This window comes from Panicum hallii, chromosome 8 (genome assembly GCF_002211085.1).
Source record: "Panicum hallii strain FIL2 chromosome 8, PHallii_v3.1, whole genome shotgun sequence".
Taxonomy (NCBI): domain Eukaryota; kingdom Viridiplantae; phylum Streptophyta; class Magnoliopsida; order Poales; family Poaceae; genus Panicum; species Panicum hallii.
The window spans coordinates 39,540,465-39,568,383 of NC_038049.1; the positions used below are offsets into that span (position 1 = coordinate 39,540,465).

The following is a 27,919-nucleotide window of genomic DNA, read 5'->3' on the forward strand; positions in this document are numbered from 1 at the left end:
CGGCGTAGCTGAAGGTCGGGGCTTTCAGGCGGATGAACCTCTCGATCTTGCGCTGGAGGTCCTCTTCGGGCGGGCCATGGCGGTTGGCCCCATGGTTCCTCTGGTCGACTGACTCGGCCAGACGCTGAAGAAGCTGTGTCTGCCTGTCCATGATCTCTGCGAGTGTTGGCGGTGGTGGCGGTGGCTGCTGTGCTGGCTCAGCGTCGATCTCCTCATCGACCTCCTCCTCACCAGCTTCATCTCCACGGCGTGCCTCTCCAAAGGCGCGGGGTGCGGCACCCGCGGCAGGTCCCCTGCCTCTTCCACGCCCTGCTGCCGGGGCACATGCTGGGGCAGCACGTCCGCGCCCACGGCCAAACGGGCGACCTCGTCCGCGTGCTTCGGCTGCGGCTTCCTCCTGGGCGGCTTGCTCGAAACGAGCCATCAAGCGATCAGACCTCCGGATCGACATTTCCTGTATAGGGTGAAGGGGGAAGTTCTCTTGCGTAAACGCCGGCACTCACCACCCAAAATAAAAGAATACACACATAGGCAAATATGCCAATTATCCGAGAAAAATGCAAGAGTAAAGGCAATAATGTTTTAAAATGAGAATAATGATCGAACAAAATAATGCGAGAATGAAGAGTCATAACATCCATCCATTCAGACATCAAACAGGCAGTACAAGAATCACCGGTGTTATCTCCGAGGTCAACACGAAAGCCTTCAAGATAACACCCCCAACTCACACTCTAAGAATACATCGTGAATGTTTACAAAAGAGTGGTGACTCCTATCGTGTCTACCTAGACTCGCGACATCATAGGACGCTAGCCGGAAACATGACATCGGCTCAAAACACGACTCATGAGAATCTCTCGCCGGAATGGACCATCGGCGGCTACCTACCCTACACCTACTCCTACCTAAGACACCAACTCACGCCCTAATAGAAGGTGACGCGTGGCTTCTTGTAGGTCAGCACGCGCTTGTACGCTTCTGGGTAGTCCTCCGGGAAGATGGCGTCGATGGCGGCGACGGCCCTCCACCACCTCCTCGGTCTCGATCGCGGGCGGCATCTCCTCGTGGGGGCACAGGTGTAGGCGAAGCTCTGTGGGGATGAGCTTGAATCCTCCTTCCTCACCAGGGGCTGTCTCTCCTCGGGTAGCTGATTCCTCAGCTCGTGGATCTCGTCGACGCGGATGGAGTCGGAAATCTCCCACGTCTGCAAGGCGCGTGCGGCCTTGTCGCGGAGGTACACGGCGGTGCGGGTCAGCAAGGCGATGTTCTTCTTGTTCCTCTCCAGCCGGGTCTCCAGCTCCTTCACCCGGTCCTCGGTCTTGGCCTCGAAGTAACCGTGCAGGGTCATGAAGTCCTGCTGGTCGTCCACCTGAGTCTGCAGCTGGCGGCACTCGGCCTCACTGTCGGTGGCTCGGTCTTTGAGCTTGCTGATGGTGTCGAGATAGTCCTTCTCCTTGAGTTCCACTCGGCCTTCTCCTCCCGGAGCTTCTGGAGCTCGGTCTCGGTCTGGAGTAGCTTGGCTTCGGCGGCCGTCCTCAGCTGGGTCTCCGTCTGACGCATCAATTGCGCCTCCATGTAGTTCCTTTGGTTGCGACGGGCCTCTCTCTGAGCCGTGGTGTAGAGCTGGTTCCACCCCTGAATCTCGTGCTGCAGGACGTAGATGTGCCTCACACTGTCGTAGAAACCCAGGTGTAGCTGATCGCTCTCCGAGGAGAGGTTCACAGCTAGGTGGTCCAGGTCGTAGAGGTAAGAGCCGGTGGTGTGGATCATGGGCTGGTCCCCTCCGGTCTCCTGAACCGGGCAGAGTACATCTCCAGGTAGACGGCCTCGGGATCCTCATTGGGCAGGACGGACCGAGGTAGCAGGCGGAAAGAGGAGTCGGCGAACTTGGTCTGCCAGAACTGGGCGAGCAGCTCCATCGTCATCTTCCGAGCGGCTGACTGGACAGCGGTCTCGGTGAGTACGCCGAAGCTGTGGATCATCTTGCCCTCGAAGGCGGGCACTGCGGGGTCTGGCAAGACGACGAGCGTGGCCATCTTGGAGTAGTATGGGGGAGCGGTGGTCGACTTCAGGGAAAGCTTAATGTAGGCTAGGTCGATGCCGATGTGCTCCACCACGCGCTCGAACCACCTGAAGACGCCTCTGGTGGTACTCCTCGTACAGCGCGAGGTCGTGGGTCACGCTCTCCATCGTGGTTGCCATCGCGGTTGCTACCCTGCGTAGGAACGCGAGAATTGACTCAGCGTAGGTAAGAGAGTAACTCAAGAGTGGAGGAAAACTGAGTCAAGGTGTCGACGGAAAATAGTCCAAGGTATTATAATAAGTGGATGGAATCGTATAGATTTCCCTAGGTCTACCGACCATGTCTAAGGCTCGTGCTACGGTCAAGCATGGCTCTGATACCAACTGAAATGAACCGGATTCCTGAATCGAGGAATCCGACTCCCTGTATCGTCGTGATAGTCCCTGGATCAAGCGCTATCACATACAGAACTCATTTCAGGCATAATATCACAGTCATACTCATAAGAGGTCATTCACGGGTTTAATTATTACATAAATCCAGAGGATCTGTAGTACGGAATTTATTACAAGCCTTTCGGCTAAATCGAACAAGCAGAAAGCGCATAGCGGTAGCTAGGTCTTCGGCCGTCCTCCATCTTCGGGTTCCACCTCACAGGCGACTTGAGCGTAGCTCGGGCCTCAGTCGTACCATCCGTCGTCGTTGGGGTCGAATTCCGGGTCGGATCCTGCATCGTACCAGGCTATCCCCAAGGATTGGGATAGGTTCACGTCACCATCCGTATGCAAGCTTTATGTGGTCTATACTACGGATATAACAGAGTTCAAGGGTAAAGCTGGGGGTTTCCCTATGCATGCAATATAATTTATATAAGAATACACATCTCCTTTCATTCCTGACTCGGGCCCTTCCGGCATTCCGGACTCCCGATCACACACACCTTCCAACACCACCAAGTCGATGCGAGGACTCCCTCTCCTCGCATCTCAACTGCCCCCTGGCAGGACAATATTCTAGAGGGAGGTAGAAATCATGAGTAACACTAACTAATAAGAGCAACAGAGGAGTAGGGATGTCCATAACCGAGGACGCGGCTATACGTATAGTTTTCACCCTGCAGGGGTTGTACACCTGGTCCCACTCGAATCGACACTAGCCGGAGATCAGCCGACTAGTATACGAAACACCGGTCTACGAAACGGAAATAGGAGCCACGGCACCATCCGGCTTTCCCGGGTCTTGGGCGCATCCTCCCGCGAGAGGTCGCCCCGGGACTGTGAAGCCTCCCATGCGTCTCGGGGAACGTGAGGTCATCACCTCCTTCCCCTGCACCGATACTCGATCCTCCTACCGGCTTGGTACCGCGCTTGCTAAGTCCGGACCGGGCCCACCCTCATAATGGGTAAGTGGTGTGCACGCTTACAAAGTCCCACAAGTCATGGTTACTCTCACCCGGTCCTTATCTGCCGGAGCGGGCATCTTCGTCACACGCGTATCCACCACGGTGGTCCGCAACTGCACCCTTAACGGGTGCCCCAAACACCTCACACGAAAACAAAACTGTACCCGCCACAGGTACTCCGTAGGGTGTGCCAAGATACACACCCCAAGCCCTCGATCCACGATCGAGTTAGGTCGCCCACTCCCGGCTAAGCCCTAATCACCAACTCCTGATGGGAACCTCTTCACACACGCCAAGACTATCCACCCATATCCCACACAAACACATTCAAGGGTTTACAAGGCGTTTCATATAATGAACGAATAAGATAGGTTGACAAGGAGTTGGGTTCGTAAAGAGGCCATGCAGGTTTATCTCGATATATATATATATACACATACAGCAATAGCATATCTACAAGCAAATGCCTAATAGGAGTTCAATTCGTAGATGGGCGTGAACCTGGCGTCTCCTCGAAGTCCTCCTGAGTCTCCGGGTAGTCCTGGTCGTCGGTCAGCTCCTCGCGGACGGGTCCTATTCGTAAATACGAGTAAGAGTAGGGTCCAAAGTGCAAAAGTGCACAAAAAGGTTGCAAATAAAATCCAAATCATCACAAAACCTACTCTAACAGGTGGCTCATGATTTTAGAAGAATTATGAAACTGGTTTCATAATTTTCGGAGGTCCGGATAATTTATTATGAATTTTCTAAGGAAAAATCTATTTCTGAAATTAATAAAGGATTTTCAGAAAAGAAAGCCTGAAAACAGGGACACGTGGCAGCACCAGGGTGTGCCACGTGGCATGCTGACGCCAGCATGACGTCAGCAGAGGGGGTCCCGGGTGATGACGTCAGCAGTGGGCCCTGCTGACGTCAGCGTTGACCGGTCAACGTTGACCGGTCAACGGTCAATGGTCAAGGGGGCTGTGGTCAGCGGGCCCCACCGGTCAGCCTCAGCACGAGGCTGACAGGTGGGCCCCTCGGGTCAGATCGGAAAAGAAAAAGGAAAGGGGTTTTGGTCTGGCTCGGTTTTGGGCCAAAAGAGGTGATGGGCCGGCTCGAGGCCCATCGGCTCGGCTCAGGCACACAGGGGCAGCTCGGCCTGCGGCTCAGCAGGCCGGCTCGGGCGAACGGGCTGGCTACGCGTGCGGCTGGCTAGGCTCGGCTCGGCTCGGATTCAACGCAGGCCGTTTCCTTCCTCCGTGGGCTGGGCCTTCTCTTTCCTTCCTCCTCTTCTCTTCTGGCTGGGCTGGCGCTTCACCTCCTCCTCCTCGCGGGCCGGCGGCGCCGTCTTCTTTCTTCTCACTGACAGGGCGGGCCCAGGCGTCAGCGTCCGCGGGATCCGGTGTGGCGGCCCGGATCCGGTGCAGCGGTGCAGGTGCGTGTGCGTGTGTGTGGTGCCCGAGGGCGCGTGCGGTGCGAGCTCCCGGAGGGTGCTCGGGGAAATGCCCCAGTGACCTGGCCGCGACGCGAACGCGACGTCACGGTCACGTCGCGGGGGTGATCGCGCACGGCGTGGCCGTGGCGTGGGTGTGGCGAGGCTGGGCCAAGGCACGGCAGCAGCACGGCTCGGGCTCGTGCTGGGGGTGCGCACACACGCGCGCGGTGCCTGGCTGGCCAGGGCCGCGGCGTGGCCTTGCCGTGCGCGGGGCACCGGCACCCCGGGCCCGCGGCACGACGGCGGCGGCGGAGGGCGACGGCGTTCGCGGGAGTGAGCAGCGGCGCGACGGGCTCCTGCAAGAAAAGTGGCACGGCGGCCGGAGGGGAGCGGGGGTCCCTAAGGCTCCTACAGAGGGCTCATCGGCTCGGCCGGCAGCAGCGGGGAAGGGAAAAAGGGCGGCGGCCGTGGTGCTCACCGGCGGGCTGAGGAAGAGGGGACTTGGGGCTGCGGAGAGGCGAGGCAGGTGGGTTGATGCCGTGCAGGGTGAGCAGCAACGTCGACGTGGACGATCGGGGCGCCGGCTCGGTGAAGCTCCGGTGCGGCGGCGGTGTCCTCCTCCTCGCGCAGCTCCGGGCGGCGGCGTCCTCCGGGCTCCTCTCCTCCTTCTCCTCCTCTCCCTTCACTTCTCCTCGGGTGCGACGGCGGATTGGGGAAAATGGCACAGGTGTTTAGGGTTCCGGGGTGGTGGCCGAGGGCTTCTTATGGGGCGGTCCTAGGGCTTGGGACCGGCGGCGGCTGGGCTTTTGGGCGTCTGTGCTGGGACGCGTGGCGGCTCCATGGCGCGGCTAGGGTTAGGGCTCGGCTGCGCGGGCGGCCGAGGCGCGGGGGAAAAAGGGGAGCGCGCGCGGGCGGTTGCGGCGGCTGTCGCGGAGCGGGGACAGGGGAGCGCGGCTGCCAGGTGACGCAAGGGGAGCGGGGCCGCGGCCGGGGGAGAAAAGAGAAAAGGGAGCGGGCGGTTGGAGCTCCTGTCGCGACGCGGGAGCGGCGGCGACGCGGGGCGGAGCGACGCGAGCCAGGAGAGGGCGCGGGCGAGAGGAAGGGGAAAGCTGACGGGTGGGTCCCGCCCGTCAGCTGCCCCGGGCGAAGGAAGAGGGAGAGAGCGAGATGCTTCGCGGTATGGGCTGGGCCGGCTCACGTGGGCTGGTTCGCGCGCGGGGAAAGAAGAGAGAAGGCAGATGGGCTCGGGTTGCGTGGGCTGGTGGCCCATGGGGGTATTTAGGGTTTAGAAGTTTAGATTTGAATTTGAATGCCCATTCCAAATTCAAATCTCACACAAAGAAATCAAACAAATTCGAAAATCCAATTCAAGTAAGATGCAATAGCTATTCAAATCTAGTCCATTCACAAAAATTTTGAAATCCCCAAATTTTGTTAAACAATCTCTATAATTTCTAACATGGAATATTACATATAGCACAAGCATAACCACAACCATAAATATGGTCCATAAAAACCATAACCATAGCCATGGTCCACGATTTAATTCATCTTCAAGTTCAATTAATCATGTGATGGTCCAAGCCGCTCTTAACCGTGAGCACGGCTGATATATCAGTTTTCACTCTGCAGAGGTTGTACACTTTACCCACAATTCGTGTTTCCCATGTCGCCTGAGGTCGCGAGCCTCTTAAACACTTGCAAGGTGAGTGGCTAGGGATTCACTACGAGGCGTTTACAAAGATTCCCTAACTTATGACAATCCACTAAGGTTTCAAGCCAAAGCGGTCATAACCCTCCCTAATGAGCAAATTCCTTAGCCAAGGACCACATAGCCATGTGCCTCAAAAGGACCGAGCTATACCCCGTCAATGCAACCCCTCTTGCCCTTTCGGTAAGATCATCACAAGCTAAGGTTTCTAATTAATTAGCCAAGACCAGAGCCATATAGTATTGTGGTTGCACTGTTTTCCTGGGTGGTTCTCCATGTTCCGATTAAACATATAATCTTGTGATCAACAACACAAAGAGCATGAACATGGATAAAATAGGTGAAACATCATCATTGTTGTCATCATGATTATATATTATTCCCGAAACGGAACCAGTTATAGCAACTAAGCAATAGCTACCCAACGATAAAGACAAAACCCAGGTTGACAAGGAATGATCATAAAGACTAGGCACATCCTTAATTAGGATCCATCAATATTAGGACACATGCATGCATATAAAGAAAAAGTTATATTTATTGTGATTATTAGGATAAAAGAATGATCAAGGAAACACTTGCCTTTCTTTTAGAGAATAGCTGCTCAGAGTCTTCAACTCTTGTTCTTGAAACTCTAGATCTTCAAAGCTCTTGGATCACGCTCCTTCTAACGTCACACAAGCAACGGGCCCAAAACATACAAGCAAGCAAACAAACAAGAACGACTAAGAACAGATACAGCAAACAAAAAAAAAGCTTTAAAAGAGCGAACTAAAGGATAAGGCTCGCTGCTACGGTCACGAGGGCGAAAGGAACGCGGAAAACGGAGCTAGGGTTGAAAAGAAACAGCTATCGGAAGATTTACATTATGAAAGAAATAAAAGAACTATAGGCTTTCATTTATTTTAATTTAGAAAACCAATGTAAAAGATATTCAAAAGAGAATATCCCTAATTATAATTAACTCATATTATATTTGCATTTATAAAGACGAAATAGAACTTAGTCAAATTTTATATACAATTCTCTATGTACAAATTACACTAATTAAATAATTAATTAGAAAAGAAAACTTGTGAGAACATCCAAACGCATAACTTTATGATTCGAGTTGAACTAAACAAATTAAATTACAAACACATTTGAGTTGATATTAATCAAATTAACATTAATTATGAAAACCGGAGGAAAGACTTAATTGGATTTTATTTCGGAAAACTAAATGAGAGGATATTATTCAAATTAAATAGATATTTAATTTTAAAAATAGGAATTACGGCACAACAACGCTACTAAATGATAGCTTAGGGTTTTAGAAGACTAACGCAAAAAGAACGGATCGAAACGGATCTAAAACGCGGAAGCTACGCATAAAACAAGGCTGCAAGGACCTATACGCAATTAACTATAGACTTTAAGGGTTAGCTGAAAAGAAATACAAGACATAGAGAATAGTGCTTGCAAAATAGGAAAAGATTAGGGTTAGATCTGAAAAATTCCATGGTGGGGCTGGATTGAGAAGATGGAATAGATCTAGGAGGTTTTCTGCAATTTTCGCTAGACACAGCAATTTACACGATAATTACAGATTTCTTCCAGGGACTAAATCGTAAAAGCTTCAAATCAGGCAGCAATGGTGGCGGCGGGTACTGTAGCTCAGATTGCCGGCGATTTAGGGCACGAGAGCTCGCAGGAAGCGGGGCAAATGAAAGAGGACGACGAGGGGATTCCGTTCCATACCTAACTTACCCCGGGGACGCATCGTAGAGATCGAATTTTGCGAAGGAAGTTGTGGTGGCTGTTCTGTTCACGCATGTTCTGGGCAGCTGCGCTCCTGTTCCTGGCGGCAGCACTGCAGGAGAGGCCGCGGCTGCAGGGAGAAGGCGGGCAGGGCAACGCAGACACGCAGGGGAGGGCGGTGCTCCTGGTGGCGACGTTTCTGCACGGGGCAGGGACGTGCAGGGGCCGGCACAGGGGCGAGCGCGGCTCCTGGTGGCCCGCACAGGCACAGGGCGGCGCGGCAACAGGGGTGCGACGCAGGGGAGACGGGCAGGGGAAGCCCTGCAGGGGGCAGCGCGGAGGGGAAGTGCAGGGCGCGCAGGGGCAGGGGGAGGAGGACGCGATGGTGGCGCTCGGCATGGGGATGCGATGCAGCAGGGGGACGCCCGGGCAACGGCGGCGCTAGTGCTCTGCTGCGCGGGGGAGGACGCAGGGGCTGCGCACGAGGGGGGAGAAAGGCACGAGCAGCAGGGGCGTGCGGCGGCAGGGTAGGGCACAGGCCCGAGGGTTTTGGCTCGCCCTTTATAGGGGTGCTGTGCGGGGAGTCCGAGCTCTCCCCGTGCACGGGTTGGGCCTGAACAGAAAACGAAACGGGAAGAGAAGATAACAGGTGGGGCCATGATGTCACAGAGAAGGATAAGGGAAAGGAGCGATTGTCTGCAGGAACTCGGGGGCGATGCAGAAGGAGGTCGCAGGGGCGCAACGGTTTGGGCACTCGGCCTTGCGAGCTGGAGGGTCGCGCGGTCTCGGCGCTTGAGACTTCTATCATGGGCGCGAGCTCGGGCGAAGGCTGAACAGAAAAGCGAGCTGACAGCGCTGGTTAAATGTGAACCATTTATTCGGAAGCGCGAAAAGACAAGGAAAAGATCAGGCCGAGTCGTTGGGGCTGACGGTGATCGAATATCATCGAAAAAAACACCGAAGACGAGTCACAAGGCATCGTTTTCAAGCATGACTTGATCGGGGGAAACGGTTAGGGGATCGGGAGCTCGACGGGACATATTAAGGATTCGAAGAGGACAAGGTTAAAAGGATATACAACAAGATACAGCTGGGTCCGACTATGATGAAAATAGAAATATTTTCCAGAACACATTTTCAAGTTTAAAATAAATCTAGAAAAGTCCAGATAAATATTTTAAACCACGAAAAATATATTCCGGAAGAATCCTAAAAATTCCGAGGAAAACTCGGGAGGTAATTTGGGATACGAGGAATCCAAATAAAATATTTGGACTTCATGAAAAAGAATTTTAGAGCTTTCCAAATAAAAAAAATGGATCGAGCTCTAAGATAAATAGAATAATTGCCAGAAAAAATCTTTAAAATTCTCGGAAAATCCTATTGATAGATGATCACATTGTAAAAGACATTCATATCCTAAAATTAAATATTTTAGGGTGTGACAATGGTCGTCCCCCCTGCGCCATACATTGGCTAGCCTGCCTTACATGGCTGGCAATATCTTTTTTATGCCTTAAAAGATTAAAGGCTAGAAACACCTGAATAAAGCGAGCCAGTGCGATATCGATCGTGTACTATTTAATATATGGAATAATAAAGAATATTGTGGTGGTATCCTTTTTTTTTACTAATAAGAATGATCCAGTGACATGTTTATAGTCCCTTTTCGGCACAAATATGTTATGTGAAACCCCCTTAGCGATGGTTGGCTCACGGATGTTGTACAGCATGAGACAATTCCTGTTTATGTTTGGGGTGGGGGTGTGTTGATGCTGTATATAGGGGGATGGCCTGAATCCTTATGGTGCCGAGTATAAAGCATAGAGCAGGACACAATATGTGCTGGAATTTTTGGCTGCCTGTTGTATGTACCTAGGCAATTGGAAGAATGCCCCCAAAGTGTGTGCATAAGGCCAGATAGCCCTATTTGTAAAAATCTAAGAGGAAATATACCATTTCTCATATGGCTCAAGAACAAAGAGGGCCCTCAAGGAGCAAGGGGAGCAGCGACTACTCACTTTCACATGATCATGTCCTCGCGCTTCCCCTATCTCAGATCTCTCTTCTCTTCTCTTCTCATGGTCTTCAAGCTTGGGCATAGGGTCCCTGCTATTTTTGTTTTCCAAAACACCAAAATCTACGCCAACTAACACCAGAGCCTTCCGTGGAGATAGGATGGAGGTCAACACCTCCGAGGTGAAGGAGCAGACTAGCTAATGGCTCACATCTCCATCGTGAGGTCGTGCCCCTCACCATGCATCATCGTTGGTCATGTGCCAACCGTGCAAGGCTGTAGCTCCAGGGGCGCCGGCACGGTGCTGCCGTTACGATCCATCCGACGGGAGGCGGTGACTACGCTGCGGTATATTTATTAGCCTTAGAGCCACTCAAACCATGCCCAAGGCATGCTGAGGTCAACTACACCATGCAGCAGGTTCCATGGATAACTCCTTTGCACGCAGCATATATAGCACACAGGGACTCATGGTGCCGCCACCCTTCAATGGTAGTGGTAGCACCCATTGAGCGCACGCTTCTACCACCAGCCTCGCCCACTCTCTTTTCTTTTTCCTGTCCGCCTGTGTTCATCTTGTTAAACCCAAGAGACCGGCTACCGCATTGATTAGGTTTAGGAGAAAACATATGCATCTGATAGAGGCCGTCCAAAAGAGACAGGGAGAGAGACAGAGAGATAGGGAAACTGGGTTATACCTTCGTGCGACTGTGTCGCGCGCGATGCAGATGGGCCTGCCATTGCCGGAGGACGTGGGTGCTGACGGCGGCCGACGGCGCGGTGCAGAGGCTCGCGGTGGTGGAGGTCCCGGCTGCGTCCACGGGCTCGGAGTGGTGGCCGACGATGGTGCTTCGGTGATGGCGCTTCCCGCCGCTACTGCGCTCAGTCTAGATCGGCTAGGGTTTGTGATGTCGGTGGGGTGGCGGCGGCAGTGATTCTCGTACCGTGTGCCGCTGGCCCCCACCTCTTTATATAGCGCAGCGCGACGGAGGCCCACCAGCTAGGAACGAGCTGGAGCGCCCCCGATCAGGGCGCGAGTGAGACGAGGTCCATCTGGCCCGTTGGGGTCCGAGGGTCTCGGGAGATCAACCTAACACATCTCACACCGATCATGACCACACCATTTGTTTCGCTTAAGAGAATGATGTGTAGTTCCAAGAAACTAGGTTTGTTGGTGCTCCAGCAAGCACCTTTGGAAACACTGATGAGCTTCGTCTGTTAGAATTGATCTCAGTTGAACGGGCCATTAGGAATAGGTCTACCATGGCTGGGAAACGATTGTGATCTGTCAGCCTATCTAACTACTGGGACTTTGTCCCAACCTATACCGCACAATAGCAAAGGGATACTGAGGGCTCATAAAAGACACATTGTATGGACAAGGGGACCCCACTTCCTACCGATCACGGAGGCGTTGTAATAGGTTGAAGCCCATCCTCTATTTAGACGTAGCCATGCTGTCGTTAATCTAAACAAGGGGACATGCTAATGTTTTTCAATTGGTGAACCACCAAACGCATGCATTGTTATCACCGTCAATGTCAATCTCAACAGGGGGCATATGCTGATGATGCCTCTTATTTAACATCGAACAAGGCATGCATTGTTATTTTCAACATCAGGAAATTGTGAGCACGCGCATGTGTGCGTATATATAGACACACAAAGACTCGTATATAGCACACATATATGCAAAGGCGTGCAGTTAGGTCTAGCTACAAAGTCGCTCTTTCTTCTCCACAGGGTAGGCATGCATGCATTTTCTTGAGTAGTTAACTATACGCATTTTCCTTGAAACATTTTGTTAGGCTCCTGGCATGGCTTCCTTCTCAGTATCAAGTTTATGCCAGGGATCATCACATTATTTAAAACATTAAATGTTATTGTTCTGCTGATTGTGTTGCTCATGTATAGATGCTTTTTGGTAATTAGCAGGTTCAAAAGGGAGTAAAGGATAGTACGTGACAGACAGACATGCCTGGTCGAGTACCAACATCGTGGCCGAACTTGATTGGCATGAGTGTTACCGATGCAGTTGCAGAAATCCGTCGCGAGCGTCCAGATCTAAGAGTTGTCCGAGTACTCCCTCCGGGCCAGACGCCTTCACCGCCTCAACCTGGCATGACACGGGTTATTATCTACAACAACGCCAACCATCAAGTCATCGCTCCGGCGCCGTACATCGGCTAGCCTACTTTACATGGCAAGCTTTTATGCATATGCATGCTTTATGCCTTGATATCTAAAAGGCTAGCATCAGTTAAATAATGTGAGCAACTGTGGTACCAATCTACATGCATTCAACGTATCTAGTGTGTCTAGAGAGTTGCTTGCAAGGTGGATTCATATGTTTTCATCGTGTGGTGAATCTACATATGCCTAAATAAGTGTACTACTTAATATTGGAATAATGAAAAGTGTGTTGCCCTGTTTACAAACCATGGTATATTCACATGCTTGTAATCCTTTTTTGGTGCAATTATGTTAAGGGAAACCCTCCCTCTGGAGCAATAATGCTTGACACGTCATGATTGTGTCAAACCAAGTCATGGGTTGGTAAATAGGACAACAACCTGTTTCCTTTTATATGAATCCTCGATCTGTAATTTCTTTTCCAAAATCCAATGTTCATTTTCTTGGGAGTTCCTGAATAATTTACAAGGTGGGTGAGACCATGAACCGCCCTGAAAATAGACTTACAGGAGCGGTTCATAACCTCGACCGCCCGTGCAATATAATTTAAAGGGACGAGCGATGGCAAGAGCCGCATCGACCTTTCACTGAAGTGAAACATGTGATGTGATGCTTCTGAAAGGAAAATCAGATTTGCATCAGCGTATTGTCAGATACTCCACGCTTATTAGTTATTGACGTGATCGATCTCTGTTGCTGATCTATCCGTGGTTTAAAAAATGACGTGATGAATTATTGACGTGTTCATATTCAGCTAATCCGCGCTGCAGGATTTGTGGATGGTCTCCCTGCATCGACCTGCACGTGTGGTTCCTGAAGCGCCCAGAAGGTAAGCAGTTGCTGCGCTGCGGATGGGCAAGCCCTGATGTTTCCCTATCAACAACGTTAACTCCAAGAGACTCATTTTCTCAACAAGATATATAGATAAGCTCTCCTGCAGACCTATAGCAAGTTCCATCAAACAAGATGATGTACTGCACCCAAGGAGCAACCTGGTGAGTGTCGATCAGCCGTCTATGCAGCTTAATCTCCAATACAGGTACACCAAGAAGGTCCGTGTGGGGTTGTATCATCCAGTTATTCCATATATGCTGGGCTATCAAAAATTTAAAGATTAAATGACTCCCAATGAATTTGTGTTAGATTGATGAAGATAAAGATACATTTTGCCCTCGAAGTCCTGAGCAGTTAAGTGACCAAGAGAACAATGGCGGATCAAAGGGTAGTCCAGGTAGGCCTAGGACAATTTGTGTTAAGATTTTGTTGCTTCCAGATTTGTGTTACAGCATCCTATAAAAAAAACATGCAAGAGGGATATTGCAGAGGGACAAAGCGAGAGGATATCATGCAATTTTTTGCTGCTTCCAATAAGAAATCATACAGACAATTTTAAGGGGCACATACTGGTTAATATTCTGGAGACTATTGCAGAGGGACAAAATGAGAGGATATCATGCAAGCATGCCATGCCATGGAGGTGGTGATGGCCATGGAGTTTTATTAGGAATGATTGGCGGTTTAAAGTAGGTTATGTATTTGATGTCACACATAGCCCGCATTTTATACTGTTTTACCCATTCAGTCCTTATGATTTGGATGATATATATAATAAGGTGACAGTGGCTGTGTATATATGCACCACAATGCAAAAGGCTAGAATCTTATTCTTTATCTAAAAATGCTAAGGGCCAGTAAAAAGATATGCTTAACAAAAACATTACTCCTAGTAATTATTTTATCACTCAATCAAAAAATCACGATCTATGATCAAATAGGGCAATATTCCTGGTTCAACTCGTACACGTTGATGCATACGTACATGGTAGTTCAGCACACACGTTTATGCATACACAAGTACCAGTTCACACACGTTTGTGCCTACGTAATAATTTCAGATGGGCATCAAGCTGCCAGTTAGAGGTGATGGCACCACTGATCTCAACGAGGGGCATATGCTGATGTTTTCTTTCTAAACAACAGCGAACAAAACGCATGCATTGTTGTCATCGTTTACTCCCAAAAAGGGGGTGATATGCTGATGTTTGTTTATTAACGTCAAACGAAATGCATGCATTGTTATCGTCGGCATAAGGCAACAAGCTATGTATACACAATTGTGAGTGCTCACATATAAACACATATATATAGAGCACGTATCAACGCCATAGGCACAGGTGCTGTTAGGTCTAGCGCTGCAAAGTAGCTCGCTCTTCTCCGCAGGTTGGCACATGTATATTTTTCATTTTCGTTGTAAAATATTTGTGGTCAGAGTAGGCTCAGAGCATGTTTTGCATCTCAGCGTCAAGTTAAGGATAGGCACCATGGCACTATTTAAAAACAAAGTATCATGTTTCTGTTGATGTATCTCTGTATTGCTCATCATAACTTACTGATGCTTTTTGTTTGGTACTTGACAGTTTCAAAAGGGAGGAAAGGACAGTGAGCGATCAAGATATTTATTTGAACAAATGCCTGGCAAAGTGCCCACATCGTGGCCGGATTTGATTAACATGGATGTTTACGAGGCAGTTCAGATTATCCGCACGGAGCGACCAGATTTAAGAGTTGTCCGCGTACTTCCTCCAAACGAGCAACCGTCGCCACCCCAAGAAGGAATGCTGCGTGTTATCATCTACAACGACAACAACCAGAGGGTTGTCGCCCCGGCGCCGTACATTGGCTAGCTTGCCTTCGATGGCTGGGTTTATGCTTTATGCCAAAATAAATAAAAGGACAGCATCAACCGAATAATGCGAGCGAGTGTGATAACGACCGACATGCATTCAAGCTATCTAAGTTGCTTGCATGTTCGATTCATATATGAACTGTCGTGTGATGAATTCAATCTAATATACTTAAATGAGTGTACTGCTTAATATACTAAATAATCAATAGTGTGTTGTCCTACCAACCATGGTCCAGGCACCTGTATCTACTGCATTTTTTGTTTTTTTTTTGCCCAACTATGTTAAGGGAAATCTCAGAGCAATGCTTGAAACACCATGATTGTGTCAAGAACGTCGTGAGCTTAGTAAACAGGACGTACAACACTCTAGTTCCTTTTATACCAAATGCTCGATCTAATTAATTCCGAGATCATTTTCTAATCCCATAGTCCCTTCTTCCATTCACATCACGCTACGGGCTGATGAGATCTGGTCTCTGTGTTTCTATTCTTCAATCTGGATGAACCGTATCCGTCCTCCTTTCTCTTCTTCCTTACCATCTTATTTTTGTCCCAATCCAAACCGCAGGCAAGCTCTCGATCCCTTTTTCTTTACCCAACTGCGGTAGGCTCCAAGTCGTCGCCCCACCACTACTATATGCATATCACAAATTTAAATTTTTGTGTTAATGGGATGGTAAGAAGGCTATACGTCAGCCTTGAGGTTTTCTTTTTTTGACTATCCACTGCTGATTCTAACCAGAAACCGGCAGTTTTGTCCCGTTCTCACTGCTGATTGTTATCATGCCGCTTGTCATCTAGCAGTTGTCAAAATAAACCGGTGGTGATGGAGGGTTACGAACCGGCAGTGATAATGTCTATGTGGTAGTGCACGGAGTGCACAACGCTGCACCGGCGCGCGTTCATTTGTATGCACGGATAACACTCGAGATGGTAATTACCAACGGCTTGCATACGTTTGGCTTGTCCCATTATCTTATAAAGCAGCTCCAATCCTACATTTCGTAACTGCCTAAGTCCTCTGAAAGCCCTAATCCTAGCCTCAAAGGAGCAGGCCACCCGCATGTGCCGCCGCCAAGTATTATTGGACAATGGGGGTAGCTAATTAGATAGAGGAAACAATCTACCAACAAGTCATGCATGCCCAAGAAAGTGCATCCTCATTTGAAGTGTGCAAGTAACTGAAACAACAAGGAGTTGAAATATTGAAAGCAAGGATTCAGAAAACTGGACTGTACAGTCCAGACTTCAGAGTTTACTACAGTCGGTTGGCACGAACGACAGTTGCCCTACGGTGATGTCATACAGCATCTGTATGTTCTGCTGCTGGAAGTTTCCCAGCACGGAAACCGACGACGTCGTCCCAACAATGTTCAGGCAGAACGCCGCCGCCTCCTCCTGGTTGAAGGACATGTAGTTGTCCCTGCGCAGCCTCATGTCCGCGCCGCCGGCGAAGTGCAGCACCATGTCGGGCATCTCCGGGAGCGGCCGCTCGCCGGGCGGGGCCGGGAAACAAGGGCTGTCCAGGCTGGAGGCGTTCGCCACCGGCTGGCCGAGCACGCCGGCCACGCTGTCGACGACCACCCTGAAGGCGCTCTCGACGAGGACGGTGAAGATGGTGCCGGAGTCCACGATCATCCCCCCGGAGCCGTCGGCGCGCAGGTCGAAGGTGCCGTTGGGGATCGGCAGGCGCGCGCCGCCGAGCGAGATGCCCTCGAGGGATACGAAGTACCTCGACGGGATCCAGGGGCTCTGCACGAGCGGCGTCGAGTGCGCGGCGGCAGCGGCGCCGGGGGCCAGCTCGGCGAGGGAGCCGAACAGGACCGGGCTGCCCAGGCTGGTGTCGAAGAAGTCGGTGAGGCAGTAGGAGAACTTGCCGACCCCGAGCTGCGCCACGAGGGACAGGCTCCCGCGGCCCAGGCCGACCGTGCCGGTGGAGTTGTACGAGAGGCCGCCGTTGTCGACGCCGCAGCCGAAGGCGATGCCGCCGACGGAGACGCCGCCGGAGCCGGAGCCGAAGGTGAGCGTCTCCGCGCCCATGACGCCGGCGGAGTAGGCGCCATCGCCGTAGACGTAGCGGTACCTGCAGGGCGCGGCGGCGGAGCAGTTCTGGCTCCACACGGGGAGGCACGAGGCGCTGGCGCAGGTCGCCGGGGAGAAGCTGGACGAGGCGGCGGGGTCGTACACGGGCGTGTCCTGCGCGAAGCAGAGCTTGCAGGGCTGGCACTGCGTCCAGGTGAGGTCGCTGCCGGTGTCGGCGAGCGCGACGAACGGCACCGGCGGCGTCCCGATGGCGAGCTCCATGAGGTACTCGGCCTGGCCCGAGCGGAGCCTGGTGGGACGGGTGTCCGAGCTGGACGACATTGTGGAGTACGAGTAACCCGGTAGCATCGTGGCGGCGCGGTGGCGGCTCCTGTGCGCGGCGCGGCGCAGGAGCTCGGCCCTGGTGAAGCCGCCTTTGGAGTCGACGTGGGTGAGCGTGAACCGGTAGCCGGACGGCGGTGGCGCCGCCGCCGATGAGCTGCTGAGCAGTGAGGCAAGTAGTAAGGGTAAGGTCGTTAGGACTTGCATGGGAATGGGACCCATGGATCTGACCATGACCGGCATGGATGACTGATGCAAAGCTCTAGCTAGAGTGAATTTCTAATAGCAGCTGCTAGATTGGCTTGAAGAGTCAAGTTGAAACTTGCAAGTCTATTTATAGGAGAGTCATTCTGTTATGGGCAATGACGTACTAGATGTCATCAGCAGCAGCGGAACCCTACTATAATTATGCATGAATTGGCCAGTAGACCTCCATACGATTGGCTCTAACTGCACAACCCCTACTACTTGGGAGTTGGGACTCCTCTAGTTTCTAAACCTGATTCCGCCATTTGTCCTTGCTGTGATAAGCAATCCAGATTCGTATCGGCCTCCTCGGATTAGGATTTAGGACTAGCTCCAGATTCCCGAGTCCGAACAGCACAATATAATTATGTAACTCGAATTGTCTATAGTCCTTGTTGTAAATGTTTTGGCCTTAGCTTGAGCCGGCCTTGTATTATAATAAACACATACACAGCACCATGAGGTGCAAGCTGTTCCAATCAATTCTTTCATGGTATGCAGAGCTGTTGTTCCGTTGACGCTATAACAGATTGCGTTGTAAGTACATTGCTACACGTCAGCGGTTTCATAGGATATCTCATACAAATCCATATTGAATTTTTGATGATGCGGAGGAGAGAGGGGAAAGAGAGTGAATGAGGTGACAATAATTTCATAGGCTAAATTTAAGAACTATGATAAGACCACTTACTCACTATTGTATGAGTTGTCGTTGTCATACTACTCACAATATTTTCTTTTTTCATTGCACAACTCAAGGAATATGGTACTACTACGGGAGAAAAAATAACAAACTATTGTAGAGGTTGTCTGTTCAGTCATCTGAAAATAGCGTTGTACTTGCCCTAAGAAGTAAGAAGTGAAATAAATCTGGACAAAAGGAGATAAGTTGAGAGAAAGATTCAATCATGTACATATATAGCATAAAGGATCTTTTTGCGCGAAGATGGAATGGAATTCCAGCAAAAACAAACTGTAAACACCTAATTCATTCTTCTAGACCATGAAAACTGGCCCAACCACCACTTTGCACGTCACAGGCCGTGACGGCTCATTCTATACCAGCTCTTCTTCATATGCGAAGCCCACCATCAGGAATGGTTGAATGAACCTAGAGCAAATAAGTGATGCGAAAGGATACGTAGCCTCTTGAGTCTCAGTAGCACCTTAGATTCTCAGTTCGACTTTTTGTGGGAGCAAATTTTCTAGAATTTAGCAGCATTGTGCTTTCAGTGGCATGTGATATTTCCATCGACAGTGAGGCGCTTTTAGTAACTTCGTCAATCTCGAAAATTTGCCGCCTCAGTCTTCGAAGATACTTATAGAGGTAGGATTTGCATATGTCTGTTTACAGAGGTGAGTGTGCGTGCGTTATGAGTGTTTGAGTTGTATTGCGTAACTAAAAAAAGATAGAGTAAGTAATCACTTCAGGGGAATCATAAACATCTTTGGTTTTCTTCTTAAATAACTTCCGGTGCTTGATATTCACTCAATATTAGGTAACTACTGTGCAGAGCACATCATCCGTATCATCCGTGCAGGCTTAAAACCTCAGCTTACCGGGAGCTGGCACAACCAAAGCCGATGCGAATACCCGGCACGCATCTGGGCTGTGGGTATTACAAGTTGGCACAGACAGTCAAAAAAGGAATTTGCAAACACCCTCTTAATCATATGGGAGTTCCTTTTATATCCAATGCTCGATCTATAATTTCTAGTCCCAAATCCATTTTCGTCATATGGGAGTTCCTAATTAATACTGTATCCCGGAGATCATTTTCTAATCCCATAATCACTCTTGATGTAGCTACTGCTTAGTTTTGTCGAATTCCAGTTCCATTATGTTCTAAGCATTCCTTGGGTTGAACATGGACGCAACTATGCACCAAAAGGTCGATTTGATATGGAGAGATGGCGGACAGATGATTGGTTTTCACTGGAGCATCTGGAGTACCTTGACCTTATTAGCATGAACAGCTTGGAGTTCCAGAACTTTTGGGCTCTTTTAGGAACCTGACACTACTAGCAAAAGGCCTTGTAGCACTGGTTATAGTACCGTTGGTAAGGTCTTTATGCACTGGTTTCCCAACCGGTACTGCAAATTCAAGACTAAAAATATCGATCTACGTCATCGGGTAAAACACCCAGTACCAAAGTTCCTCTTTAGTACCGGGTGAAGGTTCCACCCGGTGCCAAAGTATTTTGGGTCAAAAAATATATTAAACCTAGGAAGAGGCCCGCACACGCGCACGTCACAAGTCACACAAAATACGCACGCATGCAGTGGTCAGGATTTGAACCCACAACCTTTTGCCTTGCGCATACCTTCCCTACCATCTTATCTACACAGCATTGGAGAACCCCACCCGGTACTAAAGGGTGACTTCTAGTACCTGGTCTTCTTCATGCCGGTACTTTGAGATGGACCGAAGGCTATGGAGCCTTTTTAGTACCGGGTGGTATTATACCAGTATTTTGAGATGGTATTTAGCGTGTTTTCTGGTAGTTAGTAGTCAGTAGTGTGAAGGACCTAAACCTCTCTGGCGTACCATTTTCCGGCAGAGTGCCTGCTCACCTTGGCAGCTTGTCAGAGTTGCAATTTCTTAACATTTCTGATGTGCAAGATACATTCTGATAGAACATGTCACAGGTAACACGCCTACAGATTCTACAGTACCACGGAATGGTAAACCTTAGTACAGTAGCTGATTGGCCTTGCCTAGTCAACACGTACGATTCCTCTTCTCTGAATTACCTCGATCTTTCTGACTGCTTGCTTGCAAGTTCAAATCAGTCACTACGTAGAACACCTTAACCTTGCTAGTCTTGAGTGGCTAGGTCTCTCCGGCAACTACACTTCCACCAAAACGAATTTGTGTGCTGTTGGTTCTCGAACCTAACAAGCCTTACCGACATTAACCTTCTATAAAAACATATATAGAGCAGTTCTTTTGAGACCGGACACGCCAGATAAGTTCTTATGGAAATGGACAAGTGATCAGTGCTTCTCCACCGCTTCAGCTTACCGAGCTTTCTTCAATGGGCAGACTGAAATCCCTGGCGCCAAGTGTTTGAAGAAAATGCAATTTTTTTTGTTTGGTTGGTCCTCTACGATTGCTGTTGGACGGCCGAGAGAAAAAAACGACATAGTTTGCAGGATGATGATACCTGCGCGCTTTGCTCCCAAGAAACCGAGTCCATCTCACACTTGTTGCTCAATTGTTCTTTTGCAAGGCAGATCTGGTACCTTGTACTGCAAAGACTTCGGTGGCATGCGCTCACCCGGACGGTCGCTGCTTTGATCTTGCTGCTTGGTGGACTTCTTCTCGCTAGAAACTAGCCAAGGTTGATCGTAAGGCCTTTGATACTTTGGTCATTCTCACCGTGGACGATCTGGAATGAGCGCAATCAGAGGACATTTGATTCCCGGGTCAAAACCGTTCTCGAACTCTGGTCTTGCATCCAGGACGAAGCTGTTGCCTGGGATTTTGCCGATTTTAAGAAGGTTATTGCCTTTGTTGCGGCATCTGGTAGAGGATCTGGTCGCCAATTGTTGGCCTTGTAATATAAATCCTAGGAGTCTTCTTTGTGAGTTTAGGATCCTTGCGCCTAAACTTATGTATGGGTGACTATTTCTTCTTCCCTCTTAATGAAAAACGTGTCTAGACATGGTTAAAAAAAAATAAAAACATATATATAGGACAAAGTACCCAACCAACTCATATAAATCACTCACATATGCTGTTACTCGCATGTGAATGAGGCCATGGCTATGAAACAGCAATTGATATAGGAAGGTCTCTAGCAACTTGAGCTCACGATCTGACGTTGGGTATATAGTTGTACAGTGTAACTTGATCTAGGAAAAGTTCACAAGGATTCCGTCTTTGGAGATTAGAGATTCCCTTTTGTTACCCTTGAAGATACTTTGTGACCTAGTGTCACATGCCTACCCATACTCACAGCCATCGATTCAGCAACGGAGGGCTGAGATTGAGCCACGTCGTATCAGCCCTTAGGTGACGTGGCTTGATCTCAGTCTTCCGGTGCCAATCGAACGTGTGAGTGCGCCACGTCGTAAGGCGGGGCAGCAGGCCCTATGCTTATAAAATCCAATTTCTTTGATACCCTGGCTACTAATATCCGAAAGACAAAAGTCCAGTTTACACTGCCAGTCCGATTTTCAACATTCAATAATGAAACCGGATAATAACGAGGATCATCCAACTGTCGAAACAACATAAATTTGGTCCTTTTGGTGGTTTGAAAGGTGGTTTTGAATCTTTTATTTTTAAAAAAATCCTAATTAGATCTAAAAATTTACAAAATTAAGTCATTTTAAATCAAAAATATATGAAACTAGTACCAACTTTTTTAAAAAAATGTAACCTACTTGTTGTTGCTTTATTTGAATCTTATTTATTTAAAAATAATAGGCATAAATACAAGTAAATAAATAATAGGAATATGAAAAAATTGGATTCGAATAACTGACACGTAGAGTGCCAATAGATATGTTATATTTTTAGAAAATTGTTGATACTTAGTTCATATTTTTTTGAATTAAAATAAATTATTTATTATTTTTTAGTTTAAACTTGAATATTTTTAATTTTGACAAAATGAAAACTAACCTTTGAAACCACTCAAAGGGTTAAATTTATCCGGTATCGGGAGTTGGATGGTCTCCTTATTCAATTTTATAGTTGAAAGTTGAAAATCTGAGTTTTGTGATAGTTTGAGGGTAGTAATTTTCCGTATCCGAAATCGTTTGCCTACGTGCTTGCTTCCCGGCCCGGACATCTAGGTTCCAGCTGCATGACCTTGAGCTCGAGCTAGCAGGTCAGGTGCCAAAATCCCGGCCTTGAGAAAATGTCAAAATCTTGAGCCTGTCCAGCTACATCAAACCCGGTGCGGACATAGTGTCCATGATGAACTAGTTGCCCAGCAATTGCCTTGTATCTCCACTCCCGGCGGACAGCGACGCTGCAACCACCCAACGCAGTAGAAATTCAAGAGTGGTTATACCATGTCTCAAGCTTTTATTTAAAGATCGAGCTAGTAACCATGATGAAACGTGCAGCATCACCACCAGTCCACGCCCCAACCATGCGTCGCCCAGGCCCCAAGTTGGTGCAGCTCCTGCTGGCAGCCGCCACCTGCAGCTTCCTCCTCCTCATGACCACCCATGCCGACGCCAATGCCGGCGCAACCTGCGTGCCACACGAGAGGGACGCCCTGCTGGCCTTCAAGCGAGGCATCACCCGCGACCGGCCGGCATTCTCCACCTGTGGCGGCAGCCGGATGGCCAGAGCGAGCTGCAGGACTGTTGCCGATGGAGAGGCGTCCGGTGCAGCAACCGCACCGGCCATGTCCTCGAGCTTCGACTTGGTAACCCCAGCTACGACACTATTTACAGTGGCACAGCTTTGGTTGGTCAGATAAGTCACTCTTTGCTTGCTTTGGAGCACCTGCAACACCTCGATCTAAGCAACAATAATAACCTCAGTGGATCCACGGGTCGCATCCCGGAGTTCTTGGGCTCCCTCAGAAACCTCAAGTATCTCAACCTCTCCGGCATAAATTTCCATGGCCGTGTGCTTCCGCTGTTCGGAAACTTAACAGCTTTGCGGTATCTTGACCTTTCCGGCATGGGAGCTACATACTCAACGGATGTGTCATGGCTAGCACATCTACGTTTCCTTCAGTACCTTAACCTTGACTCGGTGAACCTCAACACAGTAACCGACTGGCCCCATGTGGTTAGTAGGCCTCCTTCTCTAAGATTCCTTCGCCTTTCTGGTTGCTCTCTTAGTGGAACACTACCAGAGTGGGTGGGGCAGTTGACAAGCTTGGTCAGTCTAGATCTCAGTCGGAACAGCTATGCAGGACCTCTCCCAGAGTTTATAGGGAATAATTTAACTGGCTTAAGGATCCTTGACCTCAGCTGGAACAACTTTACAGGTCCCCTGCCAGAATCTATAAGTTACCTTGGCGGTTTAAGGACCCTAGACGTCTCTTACAACAACTTGAATGGTGTCATCACAGAGGAACACTTTCGAAGCCTAAAAAGCTTGCAACACATCGATTTGTCTTCAAATTCCTTGAAGATTGAAATCAGTTCGAAATGGCAGCCTCCATTTAGACTGCGAAGTGCTAACTTTGCGACGTGCGGAATGGGCCCGCTCTTTCCTGCCTGGTTGCAATGGCTGGTGGACATAGATTATCTTGATATCTCGAGTACAGGCATAAATGACAAGATTCCGGATTGGTTACCTAGAGCCTTTTCAGATGCTAGATATTTGTCCATGTCAAGGAATAAACTTAGTGGACAATTGCCGGCAAATATGGAGATTATGTCATCATTGGAGGAACTCGACCTTAATAACAACACGTTAACCGGTCAATTACCAAAGCTTCCATGGAATCCAACCTATTTGGACATCTGCATCAACTCCTTGTCAGGATCTCTACCTGCAAACATTGGGCTTCCAAAACTTCAAGTGCTGTCCATAGCCTCGAATAGCATCACTGGTCGTCTTCCGAGATCTATTTGCAGATGTAAAGGGTTGAGAACCTTAGTCTTAGCCAACAATCATTTCGAGGGAGAACTACCCAATTGCTTTGGGAACAAAGTGATGTTGTTTATAGATTTAAGTAACAATGGTTTTTCTGGAATGTTGCCATCAGCTTTGCAAAACAGCGAAAAGCTTCGAGTCTTGGATTTATCTGGAAACATGTTCTATGGGAGTTTGCCCGAATGGATTGGAAAATTAAAGAGGCTACGGTTTCTACGGCTACGTCAAAATATGTTCTCTGGGAACATCCCAATGAACCTTACCAATCTTGCGTGCCTTCAATACTTGGATATATCAGACAATAATTTATCAGGTTCGTTACCCGGTGGCCTATCAAAGTTAAAATCACTGAAACTGAAATATCTAAAACAAATCTGTTCCAGTGCTTTTCATGTAAAGGTTTACTCCCACAATTTTTCTACATTCCTAAAAGGGCAGCAGATTTTCTATGGTTCCATTCCTAGAATTGTTGGTATGAATATGAAGGTCATTGACTTATCTTTCAACAATATAACTGGTGAAATTCCAGAAGAACTAACTACCCTTGACGGACTTCTTAATTTGAATCTGTCACGGAACCACTTCATCGGGGACGTTCCAAGTAGGACCGGAGTCATGCAATCTTTGGAGTCACTTGACTTCTCAAGCAACAATCTTTCTGGTGAAATACCAGCAAGTCTGTCAAATTTAACATTCTTAAGTTTCATGGATTTGTCATACAACAATCTTACAGGAAGAATACCATCTGGATCACAACTTGACAGCCTATATGCAGCAAATCCATCTATATATACTGGCAATGTTGGTCTTTGTGGGCCTCCTCTCAAGAAAATTTGTTCGGGCATTGATGCGTCGAAACAAGGTCGGTCTAAGAGAACTAAAGAGAATCCTGGGCTAGAATTCTTTTACATTGGACTTGGATGCGGCTTCGTAGCAGGTATCTGGGCAGTTTTCTTTGCCCTCTTATTCAAGCAATGATGGATAATTGATTGCTTCCACATCTTCGACAACCTGAATGACAAATCGTATGTGCTCGTGGTTGTTACTTGGCAATACTGACAAAGTAGGCAACTGCAACTATGTAAAAGTAAGAACTATGCCGTCAATTAATTATATTGTCTCGATTATGTTTTTAAAGTCAAAGTAAGAACTATGCCGTCAATATGTATTTCTGTCCATCCGGTTTCCATGTCCCCGTGATTCCAACGTCAATACTACTGTGCGTGGACTTATCATGTCAGTGCAAGTTGAAGAAGCAGGTATACATCTACATCATCACCGTTGAATTATACTAGTACATCAACCCATACTCCCGCACGGGCTAGCATTTGTAGGTGACATTAATATTAGAAGGTTTTTTTTATAAATTCATCACGGTGAACAATCGATCAAATTGTTGTATGTATTAATTTCCTTACATTTATGGCATCATAAGAAGGATCACACAATCTGCAACATAGATTCATAATACTTTAATAGTACATATTATATTAATGAGCATTTTATTCTTGGGAGCGAGATCAATACAATTTGAATATTATAGCGCAAACTATGATAGAAAATTGCTAAATTTGCTTATCTTTTAAATATCTATGACTATAAATATGAATTATTATTAGATGGCTATTGAATGAGAGAAATAGTGTAAAAAATTATAAAGTCTGTGATGTTTTACCTGAGAGATACATGTCCACATTTATTCTTTCAGAAAGTATATCTGTGCTGAAGAACTTGAAAATATACTTTGGAATATCTTCTTGTATCTTTGATCTTTTTTAGAGTAGTTGTGGGCAAGAAGTTGAGTATCTTGTCATTTTTCACTGGCCGATATTTCTATGCTGCTGGTGTGACATTTGCAATGATGTACACATTACCTTCCTAAATTAGTGGTTTGATTTTTTTCTATATAGGCCTTATTGATAACTCCACGCATCATGGTCCCCTGATTTTTCATCATCATTAATAATTTGTAAACTAAAAATAATCCCAAAAATACAATCCTAGTGAACAACTATTATACCTACTGATCAATACGGATCATGTCAACACTTAACTGTTCATCGCCACCGAGCAATATTGCGTTGCATAAGCTGGTTACCCTTGCCTTGATTTTCCACCGTTCTTTCCTGATCTAATTTCACTTAAGATTTTGCTCACCATAGCAACTTTTGTTCAACTGCATCAGCAAAGTGGTGGTGGATCTAATTAGGTTATTTTTCTATACAATAGTTACTGTATATACAAATATGAGACTACAACCATTAGATAGTAACAACGATCTTTTGAGATAGACTAAGAAGGAATACAAAATTGAGCTATTTTTCTATACAAAACTTATGGTATAAAACATCGATCATGTGAAACAGATTTGGTAGGAATACAAACGTGGGACTTCGCAATTGTTCAAGAAGAATGGCGAGAGGCGAATTGTCCGTACCTTTCTGTTGATGAAAGTAGCAGCCAAAACAACAGATAAATTATTTGAGTTGTGGTGGCTTTCTAGTTGACGGGAGTAGTACAAAATCATATGATCTTTTCGGACGGATGCCAACACTCTTTGTATATGGACAGATAGGTATCTAGTTTCTTAGTTGGATTAACTACCGATTCTCTAGGATAAAGATTATCTCTAATTTAGATTTAATAAGGAAGAGAGATCAAGAAGCAGCGATAGATTATATGAAAAATAATGTGCTGAACAAAGACTCCCGTACCCTGCAAATTAAGCTACAAAGGCTGTGCCCTTTATTTCTCATTTTTATGCTTACGTACTTGCATTTTTAAGATGCTCGGATTAGGTGAACCCAACATCTGATCTTTTTAAAGGTGCAGAGTATTAATTCCTTCCTTTATCACGCAGATAAGATGCAACCGGTAATCTCTGGGGTCATCAGACCTAACGATAGCAGTTGTTGCGCATACTGATCCGCTCGCGGCTGCGTTTGCGGTTTCTATAATAGCATACGTGGGTAATTTAGCGGGAGAAGCTAAATCTACAGTCGCCCGTAACTTCTTGAGTCAGCGGTGGATCTTGACTCGTTTACCAGTGGTAGACCCATGCATGATCATTTGTTGCTTCACCAGAGCCATAGCTCCTCCGCACATTCCCTTTTTTTCTCTTTTCGCTCTCTTCTGAGAGGTGGACCAGCGAGAGGGGGACCACGGTATGGTGTGTTGTCGGGCGGTGAATCCTGCGGCGGCAACAGCGGATCCAAGCTGCAGAGAGGGCGTGAAGCCCTCAGCGAGCGGCGGCGCCGGAGATCGCGAAGCCACCAAGGAGCGGCGACGACGCGAGCGACGGTGCGTCGGTCCATGAGAAGACGACGACCAGGGACCGGCGGTAGGCGCGCTAGGGTTCGTCAGATCCTGGCCGCACAATTTTGCTGTTCGGATTTTCCCCCTCTTTATCTTTTTTTATCCTATTTTTGCTCCCAATTCTTTCTTTAGTTTTTTGTTTAATTTTTTCCCGATTTGTTTTCTTGATATTTTGATTCAAATTTTTTTATCCTGAATCCCTAATTTTTGTTTCATAATTTTTT

General features: G+C 48.0%; 1 protein-coding gene and 1 pseudogene across 1 annotated transcript; one reads left to right on the forward strand and one right to left on the reverse strand.

Annotated features, from left to right (window-relative positions):
* Nucleotides 1–16,440: 16,440 nt before the first annotated feature.
* Nucleotides 16,441–17,790, reverse strand: LOC112903801 (aspartic proteinase nepenthesin-1-like). The gene has a single exon (XM_025973003.1). The coding sequence runs from the start codon at nt 17,788–17,790 to the stop codon at nt 16,441–16,443; it is 1,350 nt and encodes a 449-aa protein (XP_025828788.1).
* A 5,121-nt stretch (nt 17,791–22,911) lies between these two features.
* Nucleotides 22,912–25,358, forward strand: LOC112903802 (annotated as a pseudogene).
* The last annotated feature ends 2,561 nt before the right edge of the window (nt 25,359–27,919 follow it).

Excerpts from the sequence above, each read along its gene's own strand:
- LOC112903801 (XM_025973003.1), bottom strand. The coding sequence starts at position 17,790 with ATGGTCAGATCCATGGGTCCCATTCCCATGCAAGTCCTAACGACCTTA.